The sequence below is a fragment of the Lissotriton helveticus genome, chromosome 5_1, assembly GCF_964261635.1.
Source record: "Lissotriton helveticus chromosome 5_1, aLisHel1.1, whole genome shotgun sequence".
In the NCBI taxonomy this organism is placed as follows: domain Eukaryota; kingdom Metazoa; phylum Chordata; class Amphibia; order Caudata; family Salamandridae; genus Lissotriton; species Lissotriton helveticus.
The window spans coordinates 1,337,580,324-1,337,604,061 of record NC_136065.1 but is presented as its reverse complement, the minus strand read 5'-3'; the positions used below and the strand labels follow the sequence as shown (position 1 = coordinate 1,337,604,061).

General features: G+C 43.2%; 1 protein-coding gene across 2 annotated transcripts in view; it reads right to left on the bottom strand.

The window, feature by feature from the left end:
• Positions 1-23,738, bottom strand: part of CACNA1S (calcium voltage-gated channel subunit alpha1 S) — a 488,710-nt gene that overhangs the window by 373,109 nt on the left and 91,863 nt on the right. For both annotated transcript variants that reach the window (XM_078644201.1, XM_078644202.1), the window contains exon 2: positions 21,321-21,426. In XM_078644201.1, coding sequence (XP_078500327.1) covers positions 21,321-21,426 — 106 coding nt within the window. The remainder of the gene's footprint in view (positions 1-21,320; positions 21,427-23,738) is intronic.

Genomic DNA, 23,738 nt, shown 5'->3' with positions numbered 1-23,738 from the left:
ATATGTATATGCACTTACTTTCAAATGCTTCACATATGTTGCATCCCCATTGAAAGATGGCCACCACACTACCATGGCCGGCTAAATGAAGACTTCCTTCACACTATTTATCTGGCCACTGGTCAAATTGTACATTATCTCTACTACTTAGTGTATGGCCAGCTAAACAGCGGAGATAAGGTACTATTTTGCCAGCTTCTGGGTTAATAGAAGAATTCTGTACTATTTGACCAGCACTGGGTAAATAGAAAGTTCCTATAAGAAAACAATTTATTTTAATCCTGTTGCTCTTAGAGTTCCTGGCATTACCAGATCCAGCCCCAAAATGGAGCTAAGGAGACTCTTGAAGGAGGCAAGAAGTCTGTTCAGTGACATAACGTCTACAGCCTGTTGCTTTCCTGCCGTAATGTGTCATGAACTATTGGATAGTCGCTTTCAATGTCATTCTTTTGCAGCTAGAACTACCAACCACGAGGGCACCGTCGGACATAAATAAAGCTTTATACCTGCTATTTTAGTTTTGGTGTCCTTAGTCGTGGTGTTCCTGGTCCTTCTGGTCCTATTGTGCTTGTTATCATAAACTTTTCCTTTTGGCCATCATGGTCCTTCCTCGTTCCCACAGTCTTGGCCCATCTGGCCTTGCTCCTTTGTGGTCCTCTTATTCCTTATCACCTTGTCCTGGTTCTCCTCACCATCAACCTCCTAGACTGGTCCTGGTCCATCTTGCTTCTTGTGCCTTGGCACTCTTAGTGTTTAGATAGAGCGCGATTATGTTCTTTTATTTGTAGGGGTGCATCATACTCACTAGTAGTTTGCACCTATATGTATTCTTTTGTCATATTAACATGGGACAATAAAATGTGTTCTGTAATAATGTGATAGGTGATGTGCTAGGTATATTTTTCATATAAACATGAAGAAATTAATGTTGCAATATACATGTTAATTGAAAACATTAACATGCAGAATTTGTGTAGGATGCTCACACTTTTACATGTATTTGATGTGCTCATACAACATGGACTTAAAAATGCTCAGCAAAAATGATCATTTATCTGTAGTTTTATGAGGCCTATGTCCTATTTTCTTATGTTGGCTGATTTCTGTAGGCCTGAAATGCATTCTCCCTGGAAGCTCTGGTATTAGAGATTTAAAGAGTTGAATTTCATGTGAATGTTGAATGTGTTCTTTTCTCACGTTTCCATTGCAGGTGGAGAAATTTGCCTTTGTTAGTTAGAATGATGCTTTTGTTTTAGGAGTTAGGCATAGGGAGGAGAGGATACATTTGTACAAGGAGTGCTGAAAATGTGAGACGGTGTTCTTTCTCACTGGAGAAGGTTTGGGAATCAAGGTCATCGAGCCAGGAGCTTGGAGTATCAACACTGCGTGGAAATACACCTATGAGGAAGTGCCCAGTGGGATAAGGCGATCAGATGATGCGTAATGGGTGCGTTTTATGATTTTTGTGTTGGAATTTGGTATAGTGCCCAGGGGGTTGAGTTAGGAGAAGAGAGGAGATCGATGGAAAGGGAAGGAGCATCTTAGAATGAGCTCTGTAGCCTTAGGCTACTTGACCCATACAGTGTCATTTCTGAAGAGAATGACCCCATCATAGCGTCTTCCACCTACTTGAGGAACCTAAATCTGGCCTGTAATAAACTAGCCCCTATCAAAACCTCCTCTCGAAATAGGAAAACACCATCAGCACCATGGTTTAATGAAACCCTTCGGACGCAGAAACAACACTGCAGGAATCTTGAAAGGCACTGGCGACGCAACTATAGTCCTGCAGACAAAATGACCTACAAAAATGCCCTGGCCATCTATAAAGGACTTATAGTTGCTGAAAAAAGCCGCTATTATACCTCTCAAATCGAGCAAGCACAAAACTCAGCAGGAGAACTCTATAGGGTGGTCAACACTTTGTCTAACCCCCCGGCACCTCGCCTAGAAGGCTCTCAATCATTAGTGGATGCCCTGGCCAACTACTTTGAGGAAAAAGTCAGATCCATCTTCATCACCTTTACGAATTCCGTTCCCCCTCCCCTCTCCGAAGAACCCCCTACTAATACCCTGCCCTCCCTATTATCCTTTGATGCTGTTGATCAGGGTCATATTCATCGCTTGGTATCCAGCATCAAATCCGGTTCCCCTCTTGACCCTTGCCCTCCAGCTATTTTAAATCGCATCCCGGGTGCAATCTCCCCAGCTTTGACCACTATCTGCAACGCCATGTTTGTAACTGGCGTATATCCTTCAGTCTGGAAGGAAGCTATTATCAAGCCCCTTCTAAAGAAGCCTACTCTGGACCCTCAGCTTCCAGCTAGCTACAGACCCATCGCTTGTCTCCCCTTTCCAGCCAAAATTTTTGAAAAGTCTATCAACATCCAGCTTTCCAAATTCATCAATGATAACAATCTTCTTGATGATACCCAGTATGGTTTTAGAAAGGGTCATGGGACGGAGACTGCACTATTAAAGGCCGCAGACGAAATTAGAGCTACCATGGACATGGGAGGAGCAGCAGTCCTAATACTTTTGGACCTCTCGGCTGCTTTTGACACGGTCGATCATGTCACTCTGATCGACCGTGTCTCAGCTTTTGGAATAAGAGGCAAAGCTAAAGATCTGATCGCCTCATTCCTAGCTAACCGCCCTCAGACCATCAAGATGGGCAATTTCACCTCCCACACTTTCTCCCTCCCTTGCGGTGTTCCCCAGGGCTCCTCGCTAAGCCCGACGCTGTTTAATATCTATGCGTCGGACTTGGCGAGGGTGATAAAATCTTATGGAATTGCCCTCACTACCTACGCCGATGATACCCAACTTGTATTATCGGTACATAATAATGGAACATCCATAGCAGCTAACTTCCAGGAGGGAATGAAGGCGATAAGCTCCTGGATGTCATCAAATTGCCTCAAGCTTAACTCTGATAAAACGGAGGTGATGACATTCGGGAGCTTGCGCCCAGCATGGTCTCCTCAGTGGTGGCCACCTCAGTTGGGGCCCCCACCCCAGCCGGTGGCAAAGGTCCGCAACTTGGGAGTCATCTTTGACAACAAGCTGACGTTTCACCACCATGCCAACGCCGCTGTCTCATCTGCCTTCTATACCCTCAAAAAAATAAAAAAATTGCTTCCTTACCTTCCAAAATCAGCAGGAAAAACTCTCATCAGCACATTAGTGTTCTCGAGAACCGATTACTGCAATTCACTTCTCTTGAATGCGCAGGAAGGAGTTCTCAATAAATTACAAACAGTACAAAATGCTGCAGCCAGAACGCTACTGTCTATCCCTAAATTCTCATCCGTTTCCCCATATATCAGAAAACTCCACTGGCTCCCCATCAGGAGCCGAATCAAATTTAAAGCTATGTGTATAGCTTATAAGACCCTGAACAACACAGGACCACCGTTTTTAAAAGAATCTCTCCGTCCACCTGAACAACATAGGATTCTACGGTCATCTTCAGCCTCTCTGTTGAAAGTCCATCGAACAAGGAGGGTCAATTGGGGAGACAGACGATTCACTATTGCCACGGCCAAATTGTGGAACACTCTACCTCTCCACATCAAAACTGCCCCCACGCTTCTAAAATTTCGTAAAAACCTCAAGACATGGCTATTCTCCTCCTCCTAACCCCCTGTCTCAGACATCGCTATCCTCCTCCTAACTCCCCTGAACAACTCCTAGTGAGTTCTGTGAATTTAGCGCCGAGACACCCTTATGGGTATTTGTTTGCGCTTTAAAAATTGCTATAAATAAATAAATAAATAAATAAGTGTGAGTGCACTTCTTTGGAAGTCTTCACACGCTGACACCTTTTCCTGACTTGCCTGGGGATAAGTAGGGATGTCACCTTAGTGATAGTGTAGGGACAGACTAATGCTTTATACTTATGAACCTTCAATGAAGTCTGATATTGATGTGGGGGCACATGTGTTCTTATTTTGGTATTTGTCATTCCTTTCATGATCCAAAGACTGAATATCGCACGTAGGTTTTTCTAGTTATTTTTGGCTTTGTAATAAATCCATTAACCTAGAACTTGGAGTCTGTGGTTCTTTGGAGTTATGAATCATTGCGTTTGTGAACCTGGTGTGACAAGCTAATTCTCCCGTCTACACTTCTAAGCAGGCACCAACGGTCCATTGACTGAGGGTTCCAGAGTATACTGGAAATAGGAAACCCTGCCCCATCAGCCTCCTGGTTTGGGTTGTCCTTGTTCTCCTGGATCTGTTCCTTGTCTATTTAGTCCTGCCGGTATTGCAGCCATTAATCCAGGTTCTCCTTGTTCAGATCATCCCGAGCCTGGCCATTTTGGTTCTAGTCCTCCTGCCCACCACTGTCCATTCCACTTGATGTTCAGATGATGGTTGGCCTTCATACCTCAGGTCCTCCTCTTCCTGCTACTTATAATGATTGTTCTATCGCTCTTGGTAAACCGACCTGCTTAGCCTTGTTTCCAGTCCTCCTGGTCATGATCCTTTTAGTTTACCTAGTCTGCTTGCTATGGTCTTCTGGGTGCCCCTGGCACTCCTTCCCTCAGGACATACTGGCCACTGCCCTTCAGGTCCTGATGTCTTCCTGGCCCTCATAATCCTGCTCCTTGCGGCATGGCCACGCAATAACCTGTCCTGTCACAGATCATCCTAGCCTTTCTTAGTTCTGATGTCCCAATACCTCCGGTTTGTGCTAGTCTAAGAACATCCTGGTCCTGTACTTTTTGGTCCTGGTTTGAGTAGTCATCATTCCCATGTACTCTTACTCCTAGCCGTTTGGATCCTGGGTCTCTTGTTTCACGGGCTCCCGGACTTTGACCTTTTCCTCCTCCTCACCCTAATTCTCGTCCATCAGTCCTCCCATATTGCTCCCCTGGTTTATCTAGACCCCTTTGTTTGCTTGTTTCCAATCCTTCTGATCCTGGTCACCTTTGTCCATGTAGTTCTGGTCTTACTTCTGGAACTCCTTTTTCTGGCTCTCATGTATTGGGTCTTCTGGTGTTAGTTTCACTGGCATTGTTTTCCCTACTCTTCTTAGTCCTCGGCCCTCCTATCCCATACTAGTCCCCCAGGTTTGCCTATTCTACTTTGTTCTCGTTTATCTGACCATGGGCCCCTATATCATGGTTCTCATAGTAATGGTCCAATTGGGTCTGTTCTTCCTCATCCCTCTCGCACTTGTCCTCCTACTTCCTATGTTGTGGGCCATCTTGGCTCATGTAGTTCTTGTCACCCTGGTTAGAATCCCCCCTGAGTCTGACACTTCTTGGCCTTCTGATCCTGGTCCCACTGGGCCTAGATTTCTTTGTCCTTTATAACCCCTGGTCATTCTGATCTTGGGTCTCCAGGTCCGGATACCATGCCAGTTCTGGTTGTGGTCTTCTTAGTCCTGATCCTATTTCTTCTGGCTGCTTATTCCTCCTTGGTCCTATGTCTGTGGCTTTGGCCCTCATGTCACTGGTCCTCTCCATTGGTCTCCTGGTACTGGTTGTCACTGCTCTGTCTGGTTGGGTCTGCTACTCCTCACTCGTGTTGTCTTTGTCCCTCTGGTCCTGGTCGGTGCGCATGAGACCTCATAGCCCTCCTTGTCATTATGGTCTGGCGCATTCTGTTCCTTCGACCTCTGGTCCTTCTGTTCCTTCAGGCCTTTCTCCACTGGGGTGAGATCCTCCTGTTCGCATCCTCCTGGCCCTACTGAGCCTTCTAACCCTGGCCCCAGTAACCCTAGTACTGTTATTCATAATCCTGTTCCTCTTCGCCTATTTGTTCCTAGTCCCCTCTGGCATTGGTACCCCTGGTCCCCATAGATTAGATCTCCTTGGGCCTGGTTCTTCTTGTTCTGGTCCTCACCACTCTGGATGTCCTAGCCTTTCTAGTTGTTTACCTCTTTGCCCTTATTCTCTGACTTTTCACCCTCCTCCTTCTACTGCTTCTTTCCCCAGCACCCATCCACAGTGACTTTAGTCAGGTACAATCTCCAGCCTGTCACAAATATTTTCTTTTTTTACTTCCAGATGTCTTTTGATGAGAAAATTACTGTCACGTACAGAAATGAGGTGCTTGTATGTTCAGCTATTTTTGACTTTGCAATACATTCTGGAAATCATTTCGTAGTCAGTGGTCCTTGGAGTCTGGATTATTTTGGTCATATACGAAAATCTCAAGTGAGATGGTCTTTCTCCCCTTTACACCTCTTAGCAGATAGAAAGATCCAGTTAATTGTGGATTTTTTTTATATTAATAAGAAAAAGTGAGAAATTGGTGTTATCACCTGTTTGCTGCTTTGATGACTGCTGCTGTGTTGCCAGATTAGAAATACAAATCAAGCACAATCCCACTTAAACCGAATGTTAAGGCTAGCACAAAGCCTTCTTCCATAAAAAGCCCAAAAATAACCCAGCCCTAAAAAATCCTTAAAAGGAGCATCATGAACACTAAAAATAAAACAATGTATTCTAATGTTTGGATAAAACATTTATGTAACATGCTTTAAAATCAGACTGAGCTTTTTTTGCACTTGTTTGAATATTAAGGTTACATAAATATTATTATTCAAAATTGATTTTACCTGTTCTTCATTTGTAAACAGCTTACTGTAACCCCTTGGGCATGGCCTGAATTATGCCGCCGTGCGGCAAAATTCCACGTGTGCACAGATCAGAGGGCCCCCGGCCGTTCGACGTTCACGCCCACCGAGGTGTCCGACAGCCGGGGGCCGTCCAACGCTTGCAAGGGGTTAATTCATGCACTTACCGTTGTACAAACTATTGTACATATGTATATGCACTTACTTTCAAATGCTTCACATATGTTGCATCCCCATTGAAAGATGGCCACCACCCTACCATGGCCGGCTAAATGAAGACTTCCTTCACACTATTTATCTGGCCACTGGTCAAATTGTACATTATCTCTACTACTTAGTGTATGGCCAGCTAAACAGCGGAGATAAGGTACTATTTTGTTAATAGAAGAATTCTGTACTATTTGACCAGCACTGGGTAAATAGAAAGTTCCTATAAGAAAACAATTTATTTTAATCCTGTTGCTCTTAGAGTTCCTGGCATTACCAGATCCAGCCCCAAAATGGAGCTAAGGAGACTCTTGAAGGAGGCAAGAAGTCTGTTCAGTGACATAACGTCTACAGCCTGTTGCTTTCCTGCCGTAATGTGTCACGAACTATTGGATAGTCGCTTTCAATGTCATTCTTTTGCAGCTAGAACTACCAACCACGAGGGCACCGTCGGACATAAATAAAGCTTTTACTTCATCATTCCAGCTTGTGTCTCCTCATAACATTGGTGATTAAAATGGGAAAATGAAGATCTGGTCTTATCATTGAACTCACCACTGGACAAGAGTATTCTGTCCATTTGAGTTGCTCGGGTGCAGAACAGTTAGTGAGCTGAATCCAGATGGTGGAATAAAAAAGTGAGGGAGCTATTGCATGCTAAAATGTATGATTCAACATTTAAGAAAAATATGTCTGAAAGCAAGCGAAGGAGAAAGAATGTTTTATTACCAAATATGTTTGTGTCAGAAAAGTATGTGATTTAGTGAAGGTAAAACAAAATGTGGAGCAAGAATGAGTGACCCAAGTTCTGTGGAGCAAGTGGAGAAAACCGCTGTTGAGAAGAAAAATGGTTCTTTATGGAAGCTGGGCCAGATTGTGACATTCTGTGGTGTAAAGGAGTTCAGTAACTGAGAGGGTACCTGAATTTAGTTTTTCCTTGGTTCAACAAGTGAAAAATAATTGTGCAATAAGTGAGAATTATGAATGTAATGGGAGCAGTGGCGTGGAGAGTGGAATTCATCACAGCTGCAATGAGATAAGGGACCACAGCTGCCACCATGGCAGAGAGTAGAATGGTGACCACAGCATCAACAACTGCTGTGACCATACTGCATCATCATGAGAGCAATAATACATGTAGCCATAGTTGCAAGAACAGCAGGAATACCATCAGTGATCACATATTCCACCACATCCGTAACCACAGCAGGAATGATATTAATGAGCCCAGGTGCCACCAACACAGAGACAACAGTAGTGACCACAGCTGTAACCACAGGAAACACAATAGCTGCCACCCTGACAGGAGCAATAACAGCTGTCATCACAGCAGGGGCGACAACATCTGCCACAATAGCTTGTACCACAGCAGCAACCATACTGTAACCTCAGCACAAGCAATAGCAGCAACAAACATCACAACAGAATGTCCACAGCAGCCATAACTTAGTGATCACAGCAAGGACCTAGCAGTGACCACAGCTGCCACAAAGGCAGGGACAACAGCATTGACCACAACTGTAACCACAACAGGGACAACAGCAACATCTGCTAAAACAGCTGAAACCACTAAAGTCACAGCGGATGCCACCACAACAGGGACAACAACCACAGCAACAACAGCCACCAAGTTAGAGTCAACTGTAACAACAACAGTTGTTGTAACTACTGAGCTAAATATCAAGATGGAATGTTTCAGTCAACGGTAATTACTGTGGTCTGCATTCTAACAAATCGTGTTTTTCCCTCTGTGCCACAGAGAGGGATCAACCCTATGCTAAGCTTTCTGAAGCCATTGCCAGGAAGTGAGTAGCACTGTACAAACCCCCCAAATAAGAATGAAAAATATGTGATTGAGCTTTGGTCCTACTCCAATAGAAACAGTCTACTCTGAACCGCTAAGCCATGTCCCCTCTGAACTGAAACACATGCACCCACAGACCAGTTCTCACTTTTTATGACTAATCACTTAGGGCTAGATGTAGGTAAATAGGTTTTACCGATTCTAAAATACCGAATTTTACCGATTCGGTTTTTTAGAATCGGTAAATTCTATGTAGGTAATTATTCGGTAAAAAAAATTACCGAATCGGTATTTACTGATTCGGTAATTGCCATTCATTAATGTCAATTACCGAATCGGTAAATACCGATTCGGTAAAATAGGGAAATAGTCAAGGGTGGCAGGGTGGCAATTTGACACCCTGTTGCACCCCTGAATAGTGCTGGTGTGCACATGTGGCATACATACATGCCCTAAGGGCATGTATGTCTGTCACATGGCACAGGTGTAAATGCACACATTTGCATTTACACAGGAATTCCTTATTTACCACCAATCAATAGTTGGTGGTAAATAACGAATCCTTAAAGTACAAAAGCACTCTTTAAAGTGCTTCCTACATCTCATTTACCGATTCGGAAAATACCAAATCGGTAAATGATGATTCGGTAAATATACCACCTACATAGGAAAAGGCTATTACCGGTCGGTAACTGCCGATTTCGTCCGTTACAGACCGGTAAAAGCCTACCTACATCTGGCCCTTAAACACAACTTATGAACACAGGACCCATGTCTGTGTATCGCCTTTGCACCTAAGGCATGCCCATGAGAAAATCTAATAAGCAGTGCAAAACTAATAGGTCTCCTTTTAATGTGCTAACATATATAAACACATAGATGTACACATGTATAAATACTACTTGTGCCGCATCTATATGCAACCTGTAAGTGCATTTGCATTGTTGTCTTAGCATGCAGTTGCACATTAAAGCGAGGCTTACTGATATTGCCAATGCTGATTTGGTTTAGTAAAAAAGTCATCTAAAAACCTTAAGGCATGGAAGTGCTGCTAAATCAAGTCATTATCATTAGTTAACGTTGCTTGGAGTTTTAGGATTTCATTACAGCCCATAAAGCAGATTTAGTATTTGTATCTGAGACCTAGTTTAAGGATCATTCGGGACTTGACATGGAAGTCGCGGTACCCCGTCAATACCTTATTGTTAGGGTGGATCGTCATAACTGAACTGACGGCAGACTGGCAGCCATATTTAAAAATATACCTTCTCACTTCAGCTTTTCACTACATCCACTATTACCAGAGTAGAACGCCTTCTTGCTTGACTCCAGCATGAACTTCATTACCTTTTAAATTTGTAGTTGTTGGTCACCTCCCAGCATCCCCCCATATGAACTCCAACAATGTTGTTGTTCTGAGCAAGTCTAATCTGCAAAGGACCGCCTAAAGGAAAGTACAGCTAGACTTCTGAAAGAAGGCTGCTTCTCCCTAGACTCCAGCTTAACCAATTTGTATAAATTCCGCCACTTACTGTGTCTATCTCAACTACTTCCACATCTATTAAAATATTAGCATAGTTTACCTGTCTGCACTGCCTAAGATTGACTCTGATGCTGACCTTTTTAACAATTGGTTCACCTTGCCCCTCAATAAATCTTTAAACAAAAAAAAAGCTACTAAATCGAAACATACTTGTCCTTCGGCACCCTAGTTCTCAGTTGAGTTAAGGTAGAGTATACAGGTAAGTAAACATCTTAAATGTTCTTGAACAACATGTTATCACCCCTCAGATAAGTCTAACTTTCATCAGGGACTGAAAGAGCATAAACAGAATGTCCATTCTGCTAAGTCCAACTTTTATTGCCACACAATTACCCAGGCCCCATCAAAATTAAGGCAACCTTTCAAATATTTCTATCTCTCCAAAACAGTGAATGTTGCAGTTGTCTTACACTACATCCCAAAAGTCTCTGTGTCAATGTAACTGTTTTTGGATAAAATCAGGAACCTCTTAAACACTTTCAAGGACAGCTGTTGTCAGGGATGCTCCCAAAAATATGGAAGCAGGTCTTAGTTTTTCCTCTTTTAAAGAAACCCTCCAAAGTCCCTGAGCTCCTAACTTACAGATCTATTTATTTTCTTTTTCTTGCCCCTGGAGTCATACATAAATGAGGAAGTGTCATCCTTTCTCGAAACCAACAACTATTTGACACCAGTCTAGCTTTAGACCCGGTTTTAGTACGGAGTCAGTTTTAGCATGGTCTCCAGCAGCAGCCTGTGCAGGTAAGAGTGGTGGGGCAGTGGGGCCGGGTCGGGGGAATATCGACGGAGGATGATGAGGGAAAATTAAATAAATAATTAATTTCCCCTTGTCATCATCTGTCGAAATCCACCCAACCCGGCCCCATCACTCGTACCTGCACGGGCCGGGGCTGCGGCTGACGGTCTCACATCACATCCTTCTGCAAAGATTGCGGGAGACTGGGGTGAGAGGACATCCCCTTGAATGGTTTCAATTTGTTTATCTACAACAGAACCCAAGCTGTGCATCTCCCTCTTTTCCAATCCAGATTCTCCAAAACCACATGTGGGGCTTCTCAGGGTTCAGTCCTGAGCTCCACACTTTTTAATTTGTATGTTACACCGCTGGCTAACATTATCTGTTCTTTTGGCTCATCTATTTTTTATACGCTGATCAAAAGACCTGAAGATGATTTATCTGCACCCAAGTCAAGATTAAATCAAGTCAAGGCAAAAAAATCTTTATTTGAGTAGATACTGGTTAAAATGAAACCATTAAGGGCCAGATGTAGGTAAATATCATTTGCCGATTCTAAAATACTGAATTTTACCAATTCGGTATTTTAGAATCAGTAAATGATATGTAGCTAATGATTTGGTAAACTTTACCGAATCGGTAAAATTCGGTAAATACCGATTCAGTATTTACCGAATTGGTATTTCCCATTCATTCCTATGGGCCTGTAGGCCCATAGGAATGAATGAGAATTACCGATTTGGTAAATACCGAATCGGTAATAGGGGGTAGACCTACAAGGGTGGCAGGGTGTCACATTGACACCCTGTTGCACCCCTGTATAGTGCATGGGTGCACATGTGGCAGACATACATGCCCTAAGGGCATGTATGTCCACCACATGGCACTGAATAAAAGCACAAAATTGCTTTTTAAAAGGTATTCGGAACTTACCACCAACTAATAGTTGGTGGTAAATAACGAATCCTTAAATGTAAAAAGCACTCACTTGAGTGCTCTCTACATTAAGGATTCGGTAATTTACTGAATCGGTATGTTAAGTATTCGGTAATTTACCGATTCCTTAAGTTACTGATTCAGTAAAGGACCAGATGTAGGTAATTCCTATTTACCGATTCATAAATACCGAATTTTACCGATTCGGTATTTATGAATCGGTAAATATGAAGGTGGGAGATGTAGGTAATTCTTAAATTTGAATTACCGTATCGGTAACACTCGGTATTTACCGATTCGGTAAATACCGAATCGGTATTGCCCATTGATTCCTATGGGCCTTGAAGCCCATAGGAATCAATGGGCAATACCGATTCGGTATTTACCGAATCGGTAAATACCGAATCCTGCAAGGGTGCAGGGGGTGTCACTTTGACACCCTCTAGCACCCCAAATACAGGCATGTGTGCCATGTGGCACACATACATGCCCTGAGTGCATGTCTGTGTGTCACATGGCACAGGTGTGCATGCACAGATGTGCATGCACACCTGAATTCGGTATTTTACCACCCAATCGGATTGGGTGGTAAAATACCGACTCTTAAGGGCCTGTGGCACTCTCAGTAGTGTCACTTACATGTATTCGGTATTTTCGGTATTTTACAGAATCGGTAAATTTACCGAATCGGTAAATTTACCGATTCTGTAAAATGCTGGCTCCTACATACGAAATCGGCCGTTACCGACCGGTATTTCCTCTCCTACATCTGGCCCTAATTCCGTTCGGCAACGGCCGAAATTCGGTAATTTCGGCTGTTACGGACCGGAATTAGGCTTCCTACATCTGGCCCTAAATTTTGGAAATTGCAGACAGGATGAAAATGTTTTTCTGATGTTGAACTCTTTTTAAGACCGAGGGGCTGGCCTTTGGTTATCCCTTTACCTGGGACTCCGATTGGTGGCCTTCTGCTTCCCACAGCCTCAGTAGGCAAATTAGACATAATGTTTTACAGCTCTCTCACTTTTAAAAACCAAATCTCGGAGACTGTTTCGACATGCACCATCACTTGGAAAAATCTGAAAAATGTCATTCCTCCCTTGCCTAAGATTGGTAGAAAACTTTACACCAATCCACCATCCTATCCAGGATGAACTATTGCAATTCCATAAACATTGGCCTCACCCTAAAATACCTTCATAAACTTCCAAGCATTAAGAATGCTCCTGTCCAGCTTTTGCTGGTCATTCAGAAATGTGAACTGATATCGACCCATCTTTACGCTTTGCACTGGCTCCTGGTGGAAAAATGATGCATATTCAAAGTCCTATGTTTCTGCTCAAGGCCACTGGAGAGCCATGGCCTATAAATATCAGGAGTCTTTTTCTTGCATTGGCTCCATTGCACATTGTTAGATCTTCATCTGCCAATCTTATCCGAATCCCTTGCATCAAGAAATCCAGATCTTGTGGGTGCTCTTTTAATTTTCCCACCGCCTTTGGATGAATTAAGCTTCCACTGTCTCTCCGTCTTAACCTCTCCCCATCTGAAATTTAGGAAATATCCTACAGCATGACATTTCTAATTACTTTCTCGTTTCCACTTTTTCCAACTTGTCAATATATTTAGTGCCAAGACACCACCCAATGGCAGCAGTTCGGTCTATAAAACACTCCCCCAGCTTTTACGAAATTGAATGATTGTCGTTGACTCGTTGGGCAAAATGTAATACGTTTACAGGCAAAATAGATCTGCGGTGGGATTACATGAATGACAGAAGATTGGAGAAATAAGGAATTATAGCTAATGTTGGTTAAAGAGAGGAGGCCTGAGTCAACTAGAACAGCAGTTTGGGCTTCATTTAGAGGTGGCCATGGGTTACAGTTTATACCACTCTCGTGCTTCCAAACCCTGCGGACTGCTTTGCGACTCTCTTAACTTCACTTGAGTAATTTTGAACTTTTCAGAGCAACAATGCCTCCAGCTTGGGCCAATTTCAGAATCCAGTGTCCCTATCTGTTATTTCAATAATTTATCAATTCCTGCAACATTTCTGCATTCCTTCCACATCTATCTGGTGAGGGAATTTGCCAATTCCGCCAGACGGGCATCCAATTCTTTATCCACTTCCTGTGACTTCACTGACGTCAAAGGTCCTGTAACGCAACTTGATATGAAGCCAGCATGGCATGTGAAAGACAGAGAGGTTTCATTTCGGTTAGCAGTGATTTGAATGAACGGACACAAATAAGAGACCGCTTTCTGACTCGCCTATCTAATTAAAATGTGAACATAAGAATCGTCTGTGATCGTTTTCAATGGTCAATGTTGTGTTCTCAGTATTTTCCACTCACATTGCACACAACATAATGAATGAATATGGTAAACAGCACCATCAGTAGAAAAATGCCATCACCTAAGAAGTGCACTTAGAATAAGATATACCATGAGTCTGGCATAACCTATGGCCTGTATTTCAGATGACACGCATTCTTATCAGTTTCTGTCCTGACTATTTAATGTACACAACTATTTCAGGCTGGGTAAGGGTGTGGCGTTGGATGGAGGAAGGGTGCGTTAAAGATGAGAAACAGAACAGAGTACCAGTAAATGCTAGGAACAGATTAAGGGACAGATTTATGAAGGACACATTGATTCTCAATTTGGTTCCTTGTAATCAATGTTTTTTTTTTATATTTCTTTTTATTAAAATTTTAAAACATAAACAATAAACAATAAAGAAACAAGGCAATGCACTCATTACAAATGGTGAAGCGTCCCGTGAGGAAGGAAAGCATACAACTTTGATACAATCAACAATACAGGATGGGGGAAGCAAGGGGAAGTGCAAATCAGGAGGCATTTTAGCTGAAACAGTAGTAGGAATGTCGGGTCAGGAGGAAGGTGGAGTGGTCTCGACGTGTGTGAAGGTAGGTGTACATATTTCACCTCAATAGGAGTTCCACTGGCCCCAGACTTTCCCCCATTTTCGGGGCCTGCCACGTGCCACGTATGTTGTCTTCTCTCTAAACATACACCAGTCCATGTTTTCCTTCCATGCCAGAACAGTGGGCAGCCTCTGAGAACCCCACAATTGCGCAATATCTCTCTTGGCAATCATATTCCCGAGGGTCACCCACTGAGTCTGAGCCACATCATAGTCAGTCGGCTCCCAAACATTCAACAAACATCTCCTAGCTTCAGGCAACAGCGCTACACCCGTGACCTCTTCCATAACCGCATGCACCCGGTTCCAATAACGCACATCCGCCGGGCACTCCCAGAGTAAATGGAGAAAGGTGCCCAGCAGGCCGCATCCATGCCTACACATCCCGTCCGAGGAATATCCCATACTAATAAGGCGAGGACCAGTCACATAGATCCGGTGGAGGATTTTAAGCTGCACAAACCGGAGACGAGACGGAATTGCAATCTCCTTTGGGGAAGAAACCGCCGACTGCCAGTCTTCATCGTCCAACTCCAGACCATCGCCGGTCCAGGCCTCTCTAAGACGGTCTAAGAGGTCAACCCGATTATTTATCAACTTTTTGTAGATCAGTGAAATTGTACTGTCGGGGACATGCCCGACCAGTACCCGATCTTCAAGTGGGGATGGCTCCGGGATAGTGGTACCCGACGGAAAAACCGAGGTCAGCGCATGGCGAATCTGCGCTTAACAGAAAAACTCCCTATCACTCAACTCGAATTCCACCTTCAACTCCTCGAAAGTCTTGACCCTGTCCTTGACCCAGACATCATTCACTCTGCATATACCAATCACATCCCACCTATCAAAGCCTTTCGTCTTCCACAGGGAGCCAAGCCTCTCGGATGCGTAAAGTGGAGTCGCTCGAGTCAATTTATCCTTCCATCCCATTGCAGCATTTGCACGATACCATGCTTGCACCGCTATCTTAGTTGGACTCGTGAGCATCTCTTGTAATCAATGTTGATGAAAGATTTAAGATGAATATGGCAATATCATTATGTTTACTTCGGGTCTTCTGATTGCTCTTCGTGCTAAGAAAAGGCACCAAAGCGTGCTGTATGCTCAATTTCTCGATAGGGTGAGCCCGTGTCCACAGTCTATCTGGCTGGGTCTTTGCTGGGCAAAACTTTTGTGACTACCACCTCATGGGCACCAGTCTTCAAAAGCAAAGGGGTGTCTTTTATTGTATGTATGTAAGCTTTCCTCCATGTAAAGCTTTCCGTTTGCAACGTGAAATCAATCATCAAAAGTCATAGTGTACAAATGTAAAGGTGTGCCTTAGTGGGGAGAGTAAGATGTGGTTTATGCATAACAAAACCTAACAAAAAAGAATTAATTCTCACTCTTCACTCCACTCTTGTTTAATAACTCAAGTTCTGCATCAACTAATCCTCTGGCAGCTCTTGAGCAAAATATATTATAGTCATTGGTGCGGAGTGAATAGCTGCCAAGTGACTACATGTCATGTGAAGAAAAACCAAAGGTGGTGATGGACGGAGCGTTGACAATACAAACACTCACCCCCAGTCAACTGATCTGGGTTTAATCCATCACCGTTCTTTAGCTCACTCCGCCACCCCAGTTCAGACATGGCCATATGCAAATCAGTCTGACCCTGTTCCTCATGGGAACAGTCCAGCCCGAACTGCCAAGCCATGTCTTCCCTGGACCGGAATCAAGCTTCCCAGGACCGGTTTCTGGCATTACAGCCGTCTTCAGCCGGGCTTGCTTGACTCCAGTGGCAAAGTGAGCAAGGGACTCACGTCTGAGCGTACCCTGCCAACTTAGGGCGAACAAAGAAAAAGCAAAGGTGGTGATGGACGGGGCATTGAATATACATGTCATGTGACACACTTTCTGCCTGTCCCGGGTATTCATATACCAGCACTTTCTATGATGGAACAGTGCGGCCTAGAATTACAATGGGCCCCATAACTCAAAATATACTAACTAAAAAGCCATTATTGGACATAAAACGCGGCCACGGGAAAGCGCTATGAGTCCTTTTTGTCAAAAGACCAAAAGTGACATTTGTAAATTCAACTGAAACTCAAAATGTTTGCTTTCCCCTTTGAGACAGGAGAACCTGAGATTGTTTTCAGGGCTAACACCTACCCAAATTTCAACAATAAACAGCAACATGCACATGATGTGAAAGTTGCATGCCTACTATTATTGATATAGGAACAGAAGAAATATCCCAGTTCATTAGCATAAAAGGTGTACCGCTTTACCTTAGTAAACTGATAACTTCCTATCTTCCTGTCTTTGTCCCAGGCCTTTTCCATAATGTTGACACAAAGGACCATGGTGAACGAATAAAGAAATCAAAAGTAAAAATCCGCCCATAAGAGCCAAATACAGGTCCACAAACAGACAAAAAACTGGCCGCAAACTAACCTGTCACACCAGCCCTTCTGGCACTGTTTGAGTCAACTGTGGGCCGTTCTGACTCTGCCTACCTCTCCACACTGATGTAAAACAGCTGTTAGACAGTCCGTGTTATTCGTTGGCTTCATTGCAGTTCAGAGACGCGCCTTCTCTTCCACATCCTGCATCCTTCCCAATGGTCAGATTTGTGAAGCAGACGAGGTAATACTCAGGCTGTAATAATCTATTACAATTGATCTGTGACGTCATAATGCCTGTTGCCAGAGGCAGCAGCCAACGAGAAAGACAGATCAAGGAGCGTAATTTCAGCTGTAGTTTAAACAGCGAAAAGAAGCACTGGCTTTTCATTTTCCGATTTTTTTTTAATCAGTGTTGATCAGCAGAATTGAAATATTTATGGTAACGTTCTGTGGATCATTAAAAGAGAAACGGAATCTACCCGTATACTTCTGCACACTATGAGCTACAGCATTTTTTTTCGGTTTAGCATAAATCAGATTCTAATAACTTTTTGCAAAACAACTGCTTTTTCGTGTATTAACTTATGCACGACAGATCCCACTTTTATTCTTCATGTGTTCAATCAAACTATCTCTTATAAAAGAGCAATTCACCAAGGATTTAAATATTTTGTGGGGTGACCATGTATTATTCAGAATAAAATACCTTCTGTCGTACATTAAAAGAATATTGCAAGTCACCCTGGAGTTCCATCCACTTATAAAAGATCCTAGAATCTGACCTAGCTCCTCATTGGTGGCTTGCAATGTACGGGAGAGGATACTTTGTCCATAAATGTACACATCCACATGACCTTAAAGCTTGCGTTGTGGCATTTGGAGCAGAATGGGTAAACGGTCTAACAGTGTTTGATTATTAGGAATTACCAGAAATTAGGATTTTTACTTTCCATCGGATGTGTGGGCTCCAAGTAAATGACAAAGAGGCAAACCTTGATATTGCATGGTCTTTGGTACTAAACAAATATTTCTCACTGAATCAAATGTATTTTGCAGGAGGGAGATACAGGTATGTCTGAGCCGCATGGCATCTACAGACCCACCCAACCCACAACAAGTGTGTTGTAATCTCTGACTCCTTTTTGATGTCTTTTCAGTATCCCTTGTCCTTCTCCCTCTCCTCCCACCTTCAGAATACTGAGGAACATCTCCTCAGAAGGTTTGCTACTGCTGAGAGTGGCGGCTGGAGTTGTGCTGTCTCAAATGTTAGAGAGGCCACACTGGTGAATGGGAATAACGAATATTCATCAATCCACGTACTTTGTAACTACTACACAGTTGACTGCCATCTTCCACCAACTCAAAGTACATTAGTTTGCTTTTATCAGAGCACACGACACATCTAATCTCATGTACCTCTTTCCTCCCTAAACATTTCCTTCTTTTTAACTGTGTACTTGAATAAATCAGATGTATTTTCCTTAGTAATTGATTAGTTTGTTCTTCTAACTTACACAATAACTGTAAAAAATAGATTTTTTGTGAACCATCATATGAAAGGGAATGTCAAGATTACCTGTAAACAATCTGGGAATTACCTCTGCGTGACTTTTTCCTCAGTTCGTCAGTAGTGGTGAGTCCTACCCACGTAAACACCAGTCTTTGGGCCAAAATAAATCAGAGCCCTCTCCGATGAGTCTATTTGACATTTCCAGACCAGATGAATTAATGCATTTCAAAACTGACTAAGCAGCTCTCACACAGCAGCATAAGATACATTGGAGTCCCTCACTAGAAATAATAATAACCAGAGTAGAAGAACTACATTTTAGATCTGATCCATGTGCTCTCTGAAACGGTGAACACTTCCTAACAAAACTAGATGCTCCAAAGTTACACATTTTCTGATCTCGGAGAAAGCCCCTGACCTCCCCAAAACCAGTAATACTGCCCTCCACATACCAGAGCAACAAAATGTCCTTCTTCTCCTTTTGCTGACTAAAGAAAACAGACGGCAATACTACATTCAGTGAAAAATGACCTGAACGATCTCTCTTGGATGCCAATGACAGGGTTATTTTGACTCATCAGCATCCCCTCATCACTGTAGAGCTCAACCATCGAGAAGACTTTAGCTTGAGGCTCTTTCTCAAAATGGCACAAAGCGGAATAATGGAAAAATAGCCCTCGCCTCGATACACACCCAGAATGTGTAGCTGAGGGATGGATAACCATACCACCTAGCTCAAAGAAGCCAACTTCAGTGAGTTTCAGCACACACATCGATGCACGTCATGCTCCACACAAATCTGCAACAGGCTCTCTGGGGACACTATCCAATAGACTAGCAACAAATACACACCAGCATCCCTTCCACAATCAAATAGGACGCACCACGAAACAATATGAACGACAACCAAGTACAACATCAACAAACCATTTGAATTCTAGTCAACAAGAATCCCAAAATCTAGATTCCAAAGTGCTTTGGTACTATTCACCTGGAGAAATTCACAAATGCGCCAAAAATAGCTTAAAATGAAGGGACGCAAAACGTATGTGAGGCAGAAACCACGTTTGCTTAATATCACTCTATGAGCAGTGAATAATGGGACGTCATAAACGGAGACTGTTGTTGATTCTGGTGAATTTTACAGGCACAGCACAAGTAGTGCAAATTGTTCTTTTTTTGTAAATAAGAATACTGGCGGAAGTAGATGCCTTTGTTCTGTTAATCATCCAAAGACGGATTACTTGAAAATGTGGTGAATTCTAGTCTAGTAAATGTTCTTAATCCATTGGTGACATTTCAAGAATGTATGCTCTCAGTGACAACCTGTTCGGCTGATAATTCATTATAATGTAACCCTGACAAGATAGAGATCTTGTTTTCTTTGGATCATGATTCTCTTCAAGCTCTTCTTCAAGGTTTCAGGCCTGCATCCTTAGAAGCAGCTCCAAGTCAATTACTTATTCGCCATCTGTTTCTCCGTCATGCGACTGTTACTAAAAATCATTCCCTTAGGTCCTGCACAAGTTCACCCGCTGGTGCTGCAGGAGATGATTCTGAGTAATTTAGATTACTGTAATTTAATATTTGTTGGATTACCTATGGGGTTGCTGGAACACCGCCAATAAATTTAAAATGATGTGGCAAGACTCACACTAGAATGGCCTTGTTTGTCATCTACATCGATGGCCCTGAACATGCCTAACTGGCTGCCACTTTCCGAATGTTTTATTTTTAAGTTACTTCTTGTGCCTTTTATGCGTGTGGCGCTTGTTATTTCCAAAAGACCTTTTGTTACCTTCAGATCAAAAAGTTGAGATCCTCCTGGGCTCACCTGGTTATGATTCCTTGGTTCAATGGCTCTAGTAAGAGTGATTGTGCTTTTCGGTAAAATCAGCAGAGCTTTAGACCACTGTCTCTCTCTCTGTGAATGCTTCAGCAGCTCCCATCTTTTGTAAACCTTTGAAGACCTGGCTTTTCACACAGTTATATTTACATTACAATACTCCATTCTCCCTGGAACCTTTGAAGAGGTGGTAAGCAATACAACTTTGTGATTACAATACAGTCTTGACAAGCAGAACCCTAACTACCAAGTAGTGATACCTACCGCATCTCTGTAAGTGTAAACCAGCCGTGATCAGCTGCATCATCTGCAAATTCAGTAAAGGTACCCTTGTCCGTTTGACTCACAGCACCCCAAGTGTCGGAATCCTATGCATCAATGCAATACAGACTCAGCTCTTGCCTGTTCCTGCCCCTCAATGCCAGGTGCTAGTAACCTCACACTTCTCTGACAAACCAACTATGCTTGAACCTGTCAATTCAGGCGCACCTTGTCATGTAGTGCCCCCTGTTGACCCAGGACAGGTATCCATGCATTCTAATCAATGAATTCAGCCTGAACCTATAGCCCGCTCCCATCCCCCACATTCTAGTAGGGATGCTGGATGCAGCTGTCAGTCAACTTTCCTACTCCCTGATACTACTGTGCTGCAGCCACCAGCTGCGAGAGAGACACTATTCTTTACTGGACGTGCTGCCACTTTTCTGATATTATGTATAGACTTCCCTGTTTGTAGAATGTCCAGAGCCTAGTTCACAGCATCACATAAACACATCGCATCAACTGCAAAGAAAGGAAGTGTCTTACCAGGCTGGAGTTGGAGGAGTTGGTGTCATCTTCGGGCATGGGCAGGAACACGGCCAGGGCGATGCAGTTGGCGAAGATGGTCATGAGAATGATGATCTCGAAGGGTCTGATGTCTGAGGTTAAGGCAAAGAACACAGAAGGATCCCCCCCTACCCCACACATATAAGAGGAAAGTGGACCTTGTAAATGGAAGTGAACTGAAGCCAGGAGCATCCCTAACACCATACACCAGATATGCAAGCCTCCGAGGGAAGACCAGTGATGCACAGCACACACAGACAGCACGAAGGACAAACACAGCAAGGCGGAAATGCTCATAACAGCAAAGTATTTGAATATTAATCTGTCGCCATTCAGGGGAGTGCTGGTGTGCGTTATCCAATCGAAAAAGGTGAGATGGTGCTTTTGAAAAGAAAAGCATTAGTTAATCAATAACATTGAGGCAATCACAAGGGTAGCAAAGTTACTTTGAAGCCAAGGTACAGAGTACGTGGAAAGGCGCTGTGATGACACAAGAGCAAAATATGCGCATCTCCGAGCACTGCCAGAGCCAACCATGAATACAGCCACCAGTACACGTCACTTCAGTGTTGCGTGATGGACACAAGGCAGAGGAGTGTAAAATGGAGGGCGGGAGGGTTTAAGGAAAGGAGGGGAGGTGGTCAGAATACTAAACCAGTGGTCTTCAAAACATTTAGGGCCAGATGTATGACCAGCAAAATTGCGCCTTGCAAATGCGACACATTTGCGAATCGCAATTTGCGAGGTGCAATTTGCCATGTACAACAGTGTGTTTAACACTGTTTGCGATTCCCAATGGGGTCACAAATTGCAAGACTCATTAATATTAATGAGCCTCTCGCAATTTGCGAGCCCATTGGGAATGACAGGCCCTCCCAGGTATGGTGGCCTGCTGGGCTCAGCAGACCACCATGCCTGGGACTACTTTTAAATGAAGCAGTTTTTTTTAAAAAACAAAAATGCAGCCAGTATTCTTTAACCCATTGACCGTGGCTGGAATTCCGCCGCGGTGCGGGTGATTTATTTCTGGGCGCAGTCAGGACGGCCCCCGGCCGTCCTCCGCACACACCCACCGTGATGTCGGACGGTTAAAGGAAAACAGGATGTAGTTAAAAAAAAAATGAAACAGACAGAGACAGTCACGAAGTGGAAGCGGTCCCCTGGGGACCTCTTCCAAATTGCGTCTGCATTACCACACTCTTGATGAGTGTAGTAATTTGCAAGTGTTTTGCGACCACAATTGCGGTCACAAAACATAATAGCGAGTCGCAATTCCTAAATAGCGAGACGCAAATAATTTGCGACTCGCTATTTAGGAATTGTACATGGCCCTGTGCCATTTTGCATGCACAAACGGGTCATTTAGGGTCGTACATCTGACCCCCTAATGCATACACAAAATAAAATGGTCAAGCCTCTCAAAATAACAAATCTATTTTTCTCACAATGAGTAGGTAAAATAAACACAGAAATTAAAGTAAAAATTATAGTGAAGCATGAAGGAACACCCTAAGATGAATGCAGACATAGCTGATACCTGTAGTGGTTTTCAAGTTAATACAACAACTATGCAGTGTAAATCATAACAAGCAGTCAACCATTAAGGGCATTTGGGGGTCATTGGAGTTTAAAAGAAAGTTCAGAACACTTGGTTCTGAATGCCTTTGTTGCAATAAATTCTGAACAACAATAAAAAAAAAATATTCTTTATGAAGGGACACGAAATGTCTAAGGGACTTTGGGGGCGCATGCAAGAAGTTTTCAACAGAGCATTCTTCGATTTTATTTTCTTATATTAAGTGAAAAAGCTGTCAATTGGTCTTGCTTTCGACAACTCCTATATCTACAACTTACGTTTTAGTCCATGGCATTCTCTACACTGGGAGTGGATTGTTGAGCGCACACTTACAATCTTCAAAGTGAAAGTCCAAAATGTAATGCGCTGTGGGCTAGACGTTATGACTGGATAAAAAGTTCCACACATCACACGGGTCACTTAGCAGGTTTGTGTATATTTAACATTTTAGACGTTGCGGAGATGTTCGATTAGCCCTTAACCACAGAAAAAGACATTAGCCACAAACTACCGACCAACCTTGGAGTAATGCCCCTAGTGTGATTCCTTATCAGACCGAGCACAGGGACTACTTTGAGGGCTTCTCCTTTCAGAAAATCTGGCCTCTGTTTAACAGAAGTATGTTACAAATATATTGGCGTAAAGGCCGTAAATTTACCAGGCAGTTCTGAAAAGGGCTCATTAGATATTTTAATACTGTATGTGGCAATCAGAAAAAAATGTGCTCCCAAGAGGGATGGGTTGGATGGCTGAAGGTACCGTTCTAAGTGACCACCAAGACGCGTATTCTATGCTTTATCTGCTGCGCTGTGAACCACTCG